Here is a 13,765-nt window from a genome sequence, read left to right as displayed (position 1 = left end):
AAGTAGTTCACTCCAATTTTATTTACTATCAGCAAGCAAGTTTCCAATATAGATCCAGCCAATAAACACTTCAAAATGTTAAAATATCTTTATGCAGGTGGGTTTCTTGTTGTTGGGGTTATCAGAGGCTGTCTTCCAGTATGAGAGGCCACAGCCGATACAAAATTGTCATTCAGTAGTCTGATGCTCAACAGAAGCCTAAAAACTAATAGCAAATAACAATATATACACACATATTCTGAGGATGGCAAGTAAATTCTTTCCACTCATAGAAATATGCAGAATATTCGTTAACCTGAAGTTTTTCCTGTTTTGGAGGGGAAAAAAAATATCTAGAAAGAGCTGTTTACCAATTCAGTACTGTACATGATCTACAGGAAGTGTCACAGCAGATTCTCACAGGTGTATTTCTCCCTGTAAAACAAACTCCTTGCCTTCTATTATGAGCTGGCAAAGTATCCCGCTGACAAAAAAAGTACTGATAATCAACAAAGTCCATTTTAGATGTGACGATGGGAACCTCCATGGGAACCTCATGGCTCTTCTCCATAAAAATAGCAAAGGAAGAGTAGTCACTAACCCCAGGAAGTAATTTTTTTTCTTAGCTTAACCTATCATCCATTACAGCAACTGTATCAATGAAAGTCAAAGGAAGCGGAGCAGTTCCTGAAGAGAAACTATTAAAATTCTTTCAAAGGAAGATGCCTCTTCAGTAATGTTTGGGACACTCTCATTGTGATGAGGCTATGTGTACAGAGGAAAAAAAACAAAACCCTGAGAATCTGGAGAACAATAATACATCCTGTTTTTGAGAAACCGGAATACAGCCTGGACAATTTGTATTTTAGAAGTCACAGCAGCAATCCATGTGAGGACAAGAACAAAAGCTACACCTATGGTCCAAGACTCGCTGTTTGAAACTCTGTAACAAGGACCACAGCTTCATCCAGATCAGCCTAACAGCATTCAAGTGCTTGTGTTGCTCCTAGTTTCTGACACAGGCACTCCTCCTGCACTCCGGGGTGCAGGACAGGAGCCCAGACGCAGTGCGTGCACTCCCAGCCCTGCACCAACCAGGCCAGTGCAGTGCAGACTGGAAGGACCGATGGCGATGCTCTGCTGCTTTTCTAGCAAGCCATTTGTGCTGTTTTGCCTCCTGGTATTTCAGCACTAGATCTTCTCAAGGCTGACAGATCAGCAGGATCTTGTCACACGAGATCACCTGCCCACCCCACGTAAGGTGGGACCCAGATGGCACGGAAAGCAGAGCCGTCCCTTACCTGTGGCAGAACGCCTGGATGGAGGTGTATGCACACTGTGGCACTACACACACTGATTTTCTGGACAGTTTAGTGGTTGGTACCACATCTGCCAGCTCTCATGGGTTTCCAGAAAAGGAGGTACACAGGAAGCACATGGCCCAACAGTAGGTGCACTTAGTCTTCACTGCCACACACCTCAAAAATTAGCTCAGTAGCCATTAAAGTCTTAATGAGAAATCCCTCAGTAATACTTGTTCAGACTATACCCCTAACATGTTGAATCGTCAAACAAGGTATTTATTTTTCATTATTCAGTGTGAATAGAGAAAAGTTACATTCAGACAGAAAAAATGCAAATCCAGTTTGAGCCTGCACATCTTCCACCAGCCTGCTTTTCACACAAGTTTATTTAGAAGCAAGATTTCCATCAATGAAGTAGCAAGCATGTAGCAAGAGCTTATTTTAGCTCAGTAAATCAGTGCCAAGTCTACCATGATTGTTCATACAGACTACAGACTGACTCCTTTTCCTAGCTGATTTAGTCCTTTTATGAACAGAATTTCAAGGTCCTGCTAGATGAATAATTGTTTACCACTTAGAATAAACTCTCAGAAGTCATGTCAATATAGGCAGAACAAAATTCTTTGGAATGGAAGGTACAACCACACAAAAGTATTCACATGAGCTAAAGGGATGAATCCAGCATATAATTTCAATTCCAAACTTTGGATACTTGATGCAAATGTATCTAGTGCTCTCATTGATGCAGATAAACAGTGGTCCAGTACAGCATGCTCGCACCTTCAGAGGTCAGCAATATTTCAACTGACAGTGGAATGATTTCTTGTATAAAACATATAACCTAGCTTCTATTACTCACAAAGATCATCATGTCCTGGGGACTACTCCAAAAATAAGCTTGTACGCACAAGTGATTTGGGACCTGGGACAGTTCACAAACTATTCCAGGCTGTATACATTTTCCTGCATGCTCTGCTTGACCTCTGTGGCTTCCTTTTAAGAAGACTGGTTTTTTTGTGCCTACCTCTCAAACCTGTATGATAGGAACAAAGAAACTGAAATGTAACAATTTGTGAAAGCTTTATTTCTCTGCAAGTAGGGCCAACAAACCCCAAATAGAAGAATCTATGCCTCAAACCTTGGTATGCACATCCTATCCCCTAGCTATTTCTAGGACACCTAAAAATACAAAAATCAAATATGTACTTAAGACTAGAGTTTTTTTAAGCAATGCAGCTGAAAAGAAGCCCAAGTAAACTACTGGTTTTCATTCAATCTTTGTTTAGCTGTGATTTTCACCACCTCACTGTGCTGGCATGATCAGGTAAGGGCAAAAAATCAAAGGGCTGCACTTTTTAGCCATCCCAAGTTGTCACTGGAGTCTTGTTACACAGTCACTTAAGTACCTTTTGCACACAAGCCTCAAAGCCGTTCAAATGCTCCCAGCAGGCTCATAACTACAGCTTCAAAGTCATTTCTCTTTCAAATTTCTATCTACATGCAGTTCCCCACTCTTCCCAACTCATTCAGGCAAGTTCCAGATAACAAAGTTTCAGACAATAAAGTAGTTCTGCATATACTCAGATCAAAGTTAAGTCTTGGACATAATACCTTTTTAATTCTTCTAATTGTGCTTTCATACCAAAAGGTAGCACCACTGCACATTAGTTCCAAACTTTTTTTCCTTTTCTCTTCTGTCATTCATATAATCATTTGCTTTCTGTAAAGCAAATGTTTCAGCTTGCTAAAAATTCACATACTGCTCTGGTTGCTGAGTATTCCCAAGTTCTGTCATAGCATACATCTAAAGTAGAGAAGAGGATTAAGGCATTAGCAAGTTGAACAAGAGGTCCTTGAACAGGTCTAGTCTGGGAAATAGTCTGAGAAATATGTCTCCAGTATGCAGCATTCCATCACTTCTTCCATACTAAATCCTACATACCAGCACCAAGCAAGGCACGATGGTCACGACTAAAGCATTCATCTTTGCCTGAAGAGCTGCTTGCGTTTTTAGAAAAGCATGCCACTGAGAAACTAACTTTAAGCCTTACTTTCAAGGCACACACTACCTCACTATAGTAACATTTATTATTTATTATTCCCCATTGGCAAAGGATCACCTCAAAACCAGTGCAAGCTAAAAGTACAAGGAAAGACCTTTTTAGAGACTGCTTCTCTGTTGCTTAAATTTTTGCTTTCCCTTCCGTCAAGTTCTCAATTCTTTCTGCCTGCCACAGAAACTTGTCTTTTGTGCCCCAACCCTTCTCTTTCTTTCTGGACATCTAATGAATGTCAGCTATTGTTTGAAGAATGCTATACTGTTCACCTTCACAGTTTAGATAATGCATCACCTCAAAACAGCAAGAAACACACTGAAATGATCATTCAAGTAGCACTGTTGAAAACAAACACACAAGCATTTTGCCCACAATAATCATCTGTTTACCACCCTACCCTTCGAACTGTAATTTAACCAGAGTGGATTGAGTCAACTACTGCAGCATGGTTACTCTGCTTCTTCCACCTTTTTTTTCAGCATCCCAGGTAGTTCTCAGGACACTGAGAAGAGCAAAGACACCATAAAATATACTGATGACTTGAAACTGTCCAAGTCATATTTTACAGACCCTTGCATCCTTCTAAATCTGCATTTGAAGACAAGAGAGAAAAAATCCTTATTGAGACTGGTACGTCCCTCTGGGAACTGGGAGGCAGAAGGGGGAACCTTTCAGAAACTCCTGCATAAAACTAGATCCAAGGTCTGAGCCCCACCACTCCGGCACGCTGGTATACACAACAGCATTTTCAAATCAGTGGTATTCATTAAGATGGTATGAGACTCTGAAAGGATTCTAACTTGCTAAAATAAAAAAAGGAAATGCTTCTTGCCAGTACTCTCGCTTCTCTTTGAACAGGAAAAAAGAATGATGGAAAGGAAATTCATGTTTTGGAGGAGCTGAACAATAGAAATGACTAATTACCACTAAAGAATGCTTGAAACCCAGCCCTAGACCTTGAAAAGCAGCAGAAGGAAAGGCTAGCCTTGAAGTGAGTTTGAGATCACACACTGGCTTCAATCCTTTTCCCCCTTGCAACTTATTCCTCCACTGAAGTAATGAATCAAGGACTAGAGCCAGCAGAAACTTTTATGGTAAGACACACAGCTGAGAGTTTTGTGAGAAAGCATTTTTTTTTCCACATTTTGGAATGGTCTATTTTCCAAGATCAAATCTTCATGTGGAATGTACAGCAGTACCAAAGGGTTTTGCAGCTTCGTGAGAAAATTTCTAGTCAAAGCTGGAAAGCAGAATTGTACCATAACATTTAGAACACATGCATGTAATGCTTGTCTCCAGCCTGACTGCCTGCTTTATCTTAGCATGTACCTCAGGTGATCAAATCCCCAATATAGTGAGAAAGATTTTCACTGCAGCAGATCTTCATGTGTCTGAAGACAGTTATTTCATACCAAGGAATGCAGAAAGTATTTAAACAGACCAGCTTTCCAGTAAATTATCAGAAACTCTATAGAAGTCTTGAGGAAGGCAAGGAGATAAAAGGAAATGTTAAGAGAAGCACATGACATGGACCACTACTGCAAGTTTTTAAGTTTTCTTTCCCCCACACTGTCTGGAATATTTTACTTCTCCAGGTAACCTCCCCTCACTCTGCCTCTTTTTTTTGGGGCAGGGGGGTGGGGGGGCAGGGAAGGGAGGGATGGGGAGAAGTGTGCTTTGTTTTTTGTTCTATGACTTTCACTCTTAGGGTTCCCCACAGCTAAAGTAAATGGTATTTCCAAAAGCCTTCTTCCCCAGAGAAGATCTGAAGTAATAAACCATGAGTTTTGAAGTCTGACCCCTACACATCTACACACCTGAAAAAAAAACTTACAAGCAAATTATTTTAATCTGACGACCAGAAACATGTCTTGTTCATAAATAGCTGACTGAAAATACTGCACTGTGTCCCAGGATTTAATTGCTCAGAAAAAGCCTCTGCCAGTACTCCCCTGATTAGAACGAGCACAGACAGTGGTGTTTCAGCTGTCATAGCAGATTTTTCCTCTAGCTCTAGAAAACTCTTTGCAAAAATAATTGCTAAAGCCTCAGAAAAGGACCACAGCTTCATAACCATTTTCCAAAGCAGTCTAAAATTCCAATTTTCTTTTCTTTTTTTTTTTTTCCAAGCTGCACTCTGCACCCACACACTTCAGAAGCCTGCATGTACAGCAGCACGCAGCAGCTTCACTGCAAACAAGTACTTGGCTGGCAGCTTGCTGAAGCTGCTAGGCAGAGGCAAAGCTGACAGGAGTAGGAAAAGTTTTGTCAAAGACAAATTCTGGAACAGGGCCATGAATAAAGCAACCTATACCAAGAACAGTCCACACTATTGTAAGAAATCTGATATCCTAAATATTTTGCCACTTTCCCCTCCAGTCATTAATGCAGCACCACTGAACATCATAATTACAACATATTTCAGAGGAATTGCACCCCACACTTCTTTGTCACAGAAGACTATAGGAAAAACTGAAGCCTGGATTTAGAATTACCCTCAAGGCTTCTTTTCTTTTCCTAAAAACTAACTTAGAGATAGACATCAAGTTAGTCATTTCTATTGTGAAAGCAGCACAGGTTACATCACAGCACATGACCCCAGCTTTTTATCAACAACCCATCAGTGAGGGGAAGAAATACCTCCACACACACATCCAGCCTTTCTGAAAAAATCTTGAGGAGAGTACAACACAGCCTGTAGCAAAACACCGAAATTTAATTCATTTCAAGGATAAGAAACCAAACAGAATGGGCTCTCTTGGATTCAGAAACATTACACTTGCTAGATTTTTCATCAGTAAAAAAAAAGACCCAAGCCCATCCAAACAAACAAACCCCAACCAACAAGTGAAGCCTAACAGTGGCTATATAAGGCTTAAAGTTCAGGAAATGAGTAAGAACATGGGAATTGGTGCATGCCTATGAGCCAGTCAGTGCTTTTCCTCCTGTCCACAACCCTGCATTCCCCAGTTCATTTTCTTATTCAGTCTTAATAAAGACTTGCAGTCATGACCCACAAGGTGGTAACGTGATTTGCAGATTCTCAAGTTAAGTATCCAGCATACCCAGTGAAAGCTGCTAGGGACTGAGTACTGCCTCTGGTAAAGGTGTGAGCTGCTTCCATTCTTCTCAAAACATTAGGAAGGGCTTACTTCCCCAAAACAAGGCCAAACTAGTCTGTCTAGACAAGAGCTCCCCCAGGGACTATTTTTAATCCATATGCTTATGTCGAATTTAATCCTGATGGCCTCTATGCAGTTATCTTCCCATCTTAGTTTATGTTGGTAAATTTCTCCATGTTGTAAGTTTCTCCATATATATATAAGCTTTATGTGTATCAATCATTTTCCATGTTCCAGTATTGTCAGACACAACCAGTGTCACTCAAAGTCTCAGCAAAACCCTGAGCTCTTGATTTCCAGGTTTACATTCCCTGTGGATTAAATGCATTCTCAAATGAAAAGCAGTTTATAAGTCACAAGAGATACTTAATAGGTCACCTCTACAAAGTATTTAATCCATTAAAACAAAGCAACATTCAGTTAGGTCTGCAAGATCCTACAAACTTTACTTATTGAGATGAAGGATCCTTAAGGGGGGGCACAAAGTAAGGAGGGGGAGAGGACAGCATTTTTGAACCATATTAATGGGTTAATTATTGCATAATATGCCTGTCAGTGAAATGACATTTTGGTTGACTAAGTACCAGGCAAGAAGTTAAATTATGCAAGAATCCTTCAATTAGCTAGAGGGTGCTTAAACCAGCAAAGATGCCTAGGGGCAAGTTTGAAGGTAGTTTAAAAAAAATTTTAAAATCTTTAGAAGCACCATGATTTTGGGGAACCTGGTGAAATAATCACTTTCTGTGTGGAAAAATTCACATAAACAGAGGATGCTTATACACAGTTTTAAGAACTAGAAATAAATAAAAAGAGAATATTCCTCTTACAAAAGTTAAAGAACTTAATAATCCAGCATATCCTCAATGACACTTCTAGTTTTAAACTAATTGTGCTGATCCACAACAGCAAAATCCTACTAATTCCTGCATTATATCTGTTAGACTTTTCCATTTAATTTTTGCTGAAATACTGGAACCAAGACTTTTCTAAAATTGAAACACGATGCCCAGAAACAGAGACGAGACCATTTCCAAGTCAAATAAGCACCTGATCCAATTCAAATTCCATGCCACACTCAGAGTTACATGCTCTTACTGATGTTGAGATTTCAGCATTGATGGAATACAGAGTAGAAATAGCTTATAAATTATCCAGTCTGTGTGTAAGACGTCAGCATTTTCCTAGTAAGTGTTTTTGGGGGCAGCAGGGAGGAGGATTAGGGGAAGGGGACTGTTAAATTCGATCAAGACTAGCATATCAGAAACTGAATATTCACCAAAGAACTACTTCTCATTCCAGTTTCACAACTTAGGTAATTCTTCTGACTGTTTACTTTTTTGACAACATAAATATTCTTTCCATTTGTCTCCCTGATAGTCTGAATTGCTGACAGCCTTTGGACAAAGTACTTTGTCTTCAGACCCACAACCATTGCTACACCACTTAATACTGACGAAGTCCCCAACCAAATCATCAGTTCTAGAACTTGATGCTACTGAAAGCAGTTTTCTGCACACACAGGGACATCAGAACTACTTGGACATTTCCCCAGCCGTTCACTGCATAACAAAGAAAAAAACCCAAACAAACAAAAAGTTAAGAAATTTGGGCTGCACTGTTCCAGTCCAAACAGATGTAAGCACATCTGGGTTACCCACATGCAGCCTCCAGATTACTTGAACTTCACCAACTTGTGCTGAAAGCGAAATACTGCCTGATCTTTAGGGGACTGGACTGCATCACAGGCAAGAAACCAAGCATGCAGTATAGCAGTCTGCCTGGAGACAGAGCACCAAGTTGAGAGCTTTGTGTCCATTGACCCACCCATTAGAGAGCACAGGACTGAAAACAACTGGAAACAAGGTTTTCCAAAGGGTACTAGCTACCAAAGTTACTTATGATAAAAATACCATCAAGACTGCAAGGCAAGTTGTTCTTACTTCAGTAAAGCAGGGAAGAACTGCATTAGCACGCATGTAAACCAATGCCTGAACAAAACAAAAAAACAAGCTCAGCTTTCCTCTTCCAAATTTTGAAAAAAAGCTAGGCTTTCAAGGTTTAAATTCTTCTCATCAGCTTCAGTTTCACTAAGCTTCAGTTACATACCATACACTGTGCCCTTATATATTTCTCAGGGAGGAAAACTTGGAAGATTTATGGGTGGGGAGAGGACAATGGCCACATCCAAACTCTCCCAGCTTGCCCCAGCAAGGAGTCAGACAGACTGTAATGCTCCAAACTCCCAAAAAGATGTAGTTCAGTAAATGAGACTAGGACTAGCCACAGTAAGGAAAGCTTCTGCAATCATCCTAGGAGACTAAGATACATACTTCCCAATACTTGCCTAAAATCTGCTACAGCAACCTTCTCCTGGTCCCAAGTGAACTTCAGAAGTTAGTGTATAACTTTAAGACAAGCTTTAAGGACTCAAGGCAAGCATTAAATTACCTACAGTAAGCAAAAAGAGTACAGCAATAACTGTACCTTCCCGACCAAGAGAAAAGACCCAACTAACAACTAAAGCAAAAACCACACCCAAACCCCATTCAAAACAAACCAACAAACCAAAACCAAACAAAGTAATAGAAATTATTGGTAAGCTACTGGCACAGTGATACCTTCTTTCAATGTCTGCCTGGAGGCTAATTGATATGGAAGCACATTCTAAAGAGAAAATAAGAACACCTTCAGACTAACAGTTTTGTTAACCATGCATTTCAAATATATCACAAAAACTTATGTTTCTGTTACACAGTTAAAAATAATTTCCAGTCACTTTCAGTGTTATATTATTTGCTACTGTCATGACCTTGAAGAGTTTAGCAAAGCAATCTAGGCCTCTTCATCTAATAGCACAAGAAACTGTGGAAGCATGGAAACATACAAAAGAGAGTCATCTCAAGAAATGCCTTCACAGAGTAACCTCACTTCTTTGGCAGAACTTTTTCAAGGCTCTCTGATCCCCTGGAAAGCCAGAGCCCTGCCCAGCTGCAGAAGCCAAAGCTAAGGTGTTTCTGGAGAACTTCAGTCTAATTCTTCAGTGGTGGCTCTAGGACTACCTTTAAAGGTAGAAAGTAAAGGCAATTAATGCTTTTCATTCAAAATTTCTCAACCTTAAGAGTCTGTGGAAGGGGGTGTAGGCTCTCAACACCTCATAGAACCAACCCAGCAAATCCCTGTAAAGTATGTTGTAAAGCCAAGAGACGCTGGAGGTGCACGAAGCCTCTCAAGAATGCCCTTTAGGAGGTGTAGCTACCAGCACTAGGACCTCAGAATTATTACTTACTAAGAATACAACTGCATTTAGGAAAGGCGTTCACTCACTTCAGGATAACAACACAAATGGAGTGCTAGAACTGCTTAGAGAGGTGGTTAAGGTGGTGAGAAAAATGAGAACTTCAGCTTTTAGAATAATATAGGAAAAAAACCCTCAGGATCAACAACAGATTTCATTAATAAACTGTGCTTTAACAAAGAATGGTCTGTTTGTAATTTCAGAAAGAGAAGCTACCAGCAACAGATGCCACAGAGACTTCCCTGTCAGGTGTTATGGAACTCATTTACGTCAAGCATGTTAAACGCTAAAAACAAGTTAGCAGACAAGTATTTCTACCTGCTGCTGTTCCAGCTCTCAAAGTCTTCTATAGCCTAGCATATGCTGACAGTCTGAAATAAGACAGGGATGAAGCTTCAAAAATTATAAAAAAAAACATGCTTATAAGTGTAGCCAGTAGGGGTCATTTCAGTGTAAAAAATTGCAATGAAAGAAAAGTCTAGAGATGGGAAGGAGAGTAAAAACAAGAATTTCTATTCACATAGTTCTGTAAGACACTTCCATTTCCTCCTCCCTGGACGGAAACCCTGAAGGAAAGGGTTTGCAGTCCCGATGTGCAAGACAACAAAAAAAGTGCAGCCTTTATTCTGTCAATGGATAAAGGCATGGCTTAATACTGCTCATATCAGGCATCACCAGCCTAGCCTGTTGCATGTGTGCCTGTAAACTGAAGAACTGTTTAGGTCATCACAATCAAAAACACAGAACTATTCAAGCTCATATTAGCAATCAGAAGTAGTACAATCAGCACCCTTTTAGCCTTTCTGCCACCTCACGTGCAAAACACGCACCATGAAGAACAACATATTACCTCTGTTCCTTAGAATGGGGCAGTTTCCTGACAATTCACTAATAGGTGTTCCAGGACTATTTATTAGGCTGACGGCTCTGCTCGGTTCATTTTCATTTATGAGAATGAGAATTAAATAGATAAAATAAGAAAATTAAATAGGAAAGTTATCTCCCTTATAGTCAATAGATCGTTATCTCCCTCCCTTAGGACTATTCCTATACGGACAGCTGGAACTAGTTTCTAACCACAACACTAATTGAAACACAATCTTGCCAACAAATGCTTCATACTATTTTCAACAGTAGATGGGACGTGTTATGAGTTGAACTACAGCAACGTACAGATTGCATCACTTCAAAGGAATGAAATACTCCTAAACTGCCAGAGATGTCCATACTGTGATACAGTAAGGGAACTGGAACATTAAGGCCTTCAATGACTGTAGACTTTTTGTTCTTTTAACCATCGAGAAGGGGGGAAGCTTTTACTCGATAACACACGACAAGAGAAACTCCTGCAAAACCAGGTAAATTTTCCAAGCACCTTTGCTTGTACTTTTCTATTTACAAAAGCTTGTCCAATACATATTAAAAATAAGAAACTAAAGCAAGGTACATATTCAGTAATATAGTCTCAACCAAGGTCTTCAAAATAGTTTAGGGCCATTTAAAAATATTTAACAGTCCAGCTTTTAATCTAGAGCTCATCCTACCCAAGCATCAGCTCCCGAGGCTGACAGCATTGGTTGTAGCACAGGCGGGACACACTGCGTGCTCTGCTGTGGTTTGCAATTTATTTGTTATGGAGGCAAATGGAGTTTCAAACTGGTAATGAGCAAGCGCCAGGACAAAGGTCAGCTGCCCACTAAAAATGACCGGGTTTAGCTTTCTTAAAATAGTGCATCATTTTAAATGCAAGTTTTTTGGACAGATGCTGCCTCACCAGCTCTCTGGACTTTCTACTGCCCTCTACCCGCCGAGAGGAGACCGCCTCCGTCTCCTTTTCCAGAATTGTCGAAGCTCCCGCTCCGAAACACATATACATTTATACATATCTCAAACTAGGGTTTATTTGTAATCTCTTTACAGCGCCATGTTTTCCCTCAACTTGGGGGAAAAGGCAATTGGAGGTACAAGAGAAAGAAAGATTAAAAATTTATCTCTGGCCTTTCATTAATTTATAACACATAAAAAAAAAAAAATTTAGGAATTCTGATAGATAAAAAACTGAAGGGGGGGGGGGGGAATTAAGTCCTTTTGCATTTCCTACCAATTCATCCCCTCACAAGACGGCAGGAAGCTGAAGTGACTTTGAGAGGAGAGGTATTTCCCCTCCTTGATACTCCAGCAGGGAAAAAGACACCCCTTATCATTATATGCCGAGCAGGGCAGGCAGAGAGATATTAAGTGACAGGAACAGGAAAGAAAACTTCATAACAGATGTCAGTCTTTGTTGTTTCTTTACACGGGAGGGAATCCGGAACAAGCATCATGTGTGCACGACTGACCTCCGAGATCTCCATCTGCCAAACTCTTCCCGAGTCCTTTATCAAGGAATTTTAGCTGGGCATCAGTAGCTGATACAAGCTACTAGCAACCCAGTGACATGCTACGGAGAATTAGTAGAACTCTAAAGTTTAGGGTAAGAAAATTAAGGGCAAAACTTCTAAGTTCAAGTTTGTGGGTTTTTTAAAGCAGGGAAGCTCAGAAGACACACTCGCAGATGGGACAGGCGGGAGGGCTGGAAGGGAAGGAGGGCGCACCGGCGCCTAAGACGTCTTAGGTGCGCCCTCCTTCCTTTCCCGCCGCCCACCGGTACCCCCACTCCGGGGGATGGATGGATGGAGGGATGGATGGAAGGATGGTGTCCCGCCACCTCTCACCTTCGCAGACGCCCACTTCGTACTCGGTGATGGAGTCTCCGTTGAGCGGTGGTCGGATGACACAGCGCAAGCCCCGGTCGCAAGCTCCGTGCAGCCCATAGACTCCCCCGCAGCTCTCGTTCCGCTGCCGAGCGCACATAAAACAGCAACCGCAGATCCCCAGCACGATGCTACCGGGGCAGCTCTTCGGTTCCTCGCATTTGGATTCGTCGCAGGGTAAGCAGACGAGAGCACGCGTCCCCGACTCGCCCAGCAGCAGGGCCAGCAGGAACAGCCACCCCGCGGCCGCCAGGTGCCAGCCGCCGTCTCCGCCCGGGCGTCTCCTCCCCGCCGAGACCGCTGCCAGGTACATCCCAGCCGCCGCAGCCCGGCCTGGGCCGGGGGGAGCCTCTCGGAAGCCCCCTCGCCGGGCGGCGGACCCGAGCGTGCCGCGGCTCCTTCCCGCCGCCCCCGCCTCCGGCCCCCCGAGGAAAGTTTCCTCTCTCGGCGGCGGCGGCTTCAGCCAAACTTCTCCTCCGGGTGGCGGCTCCGCCCGCTGCCCCACTCCTGGAAGCGGCGTCCCTCAGTCCGCTCGTCCCCCGCCCGCCGGCTCCCGGCTCCGCGGCGCCGTGCGTGCGAGCGGCTGCGAGCGCGGCTGCGGCGGCTGCTGGCTCTGTCCCCCTCGCGTCCCGAGTCCCGACTCGCCTCCTGCCTCCCTCTCGCCCCGCTCCAAGTGCGCCCTCTGCCCTGCCCCCATTGGGCGAGGATCGCCTCCGCACCGCCCCGAGTGCCCGTCCGCGCCTCTCTCATTGGGCACTGCCGGGGCCGGCCCGCCCCCTTTCCTCCCGCGCCCCCCCAGCCCCAGATCCTGGGGCTGGAAGAGGCGCAGCGGAGGCGAGGAGCAGCCTGGGCCCCACAGCGGCCGCCGCCTCCGCCTCCCCCTGCACCTCCCCTCCCCCTCCCGGGGCTCCGGGCGCGGAGCGGAGCGGGGCGGCGGCGCCAGACCGCGGGGGCGGGCTGGCGGCGGGCCGGGGGGACCCGGGGGGGGGGGGGGAGAGGGCCCCAGCCAGCAGGGCGATGCTGCGGGGAGCCGCGAATGGGGCCTCGCCGTCCCCGGCCGTGGCGGCGAGAGCCTCCTCCTCTTCCTCTGCCTGCTCCCTCGAGGGGCGCGGGGATCCGGGACGGGGAGCGGCTCCGCTCCCTCTCAGCGCCAGCGCCACGGGAGAGGAGAGCCCGTCGCTCCCCGCCCCGCCCCGTTCCGTTCCTGTAGCCGGGCTGCCGGGCTCGCCCAGGTGCCCCGCGGGTGCGGGGGAGC

The 13,765-nt window shown here is 43.9% G+C and overlaps 1 protein-coding gene across 2 annotated transcripts in view; it reads right to left on the bottom strand.

Moving 5' to 3' along the window:
* CRIM1 (cysteine rich transmembrane BMP regulator 1) overlaps window positions 1-13,146 on the bottom strand; it is a 174,822-nt gene extending 161,676 nt beyond the window's left edge. The window contains exon 1 of one of the 2 annotated variants that reach the window (XM_014255979.2): window positions 12,472-13,146. In XM_014255979.2, the coding sequence (XP_014111454.1) occupies window positions 12,472-12,823 (352 nt within the window). In that variant the 5' untranslated portion in view covers window positions 12,824-13,146. The remainder of the gene's footprint in view (window positions 1-12,471) is intronic. The other variant, XM_005526890.3, reaches the window with a different exon arrangement.
* Window positions 13,147-13,765: the final 619 nt, after the last annotated feature.

This window comes from Pseudopodoces humilis, chromosome 3 (genome assembly GCF_049639895.1).
Source record: "Pseudopodoces humilis isolate 2021_Gansu_Grassland_sample_001 chromosome 3, ASM4963989v1, whole genome shotgun sequence".
NCBI classification, from domain to species: Eukaryota; Metazoa; Chordata; class Aves; order Passeriformes; family Paridae; genus Pseudopodoces; species Pseudopodoces humilis.
The sequence above is the reverse complement of the archived record's forward strand: the minus strand, read 5'-3'. Positions and strand labels throughout refer to the sequence as shown.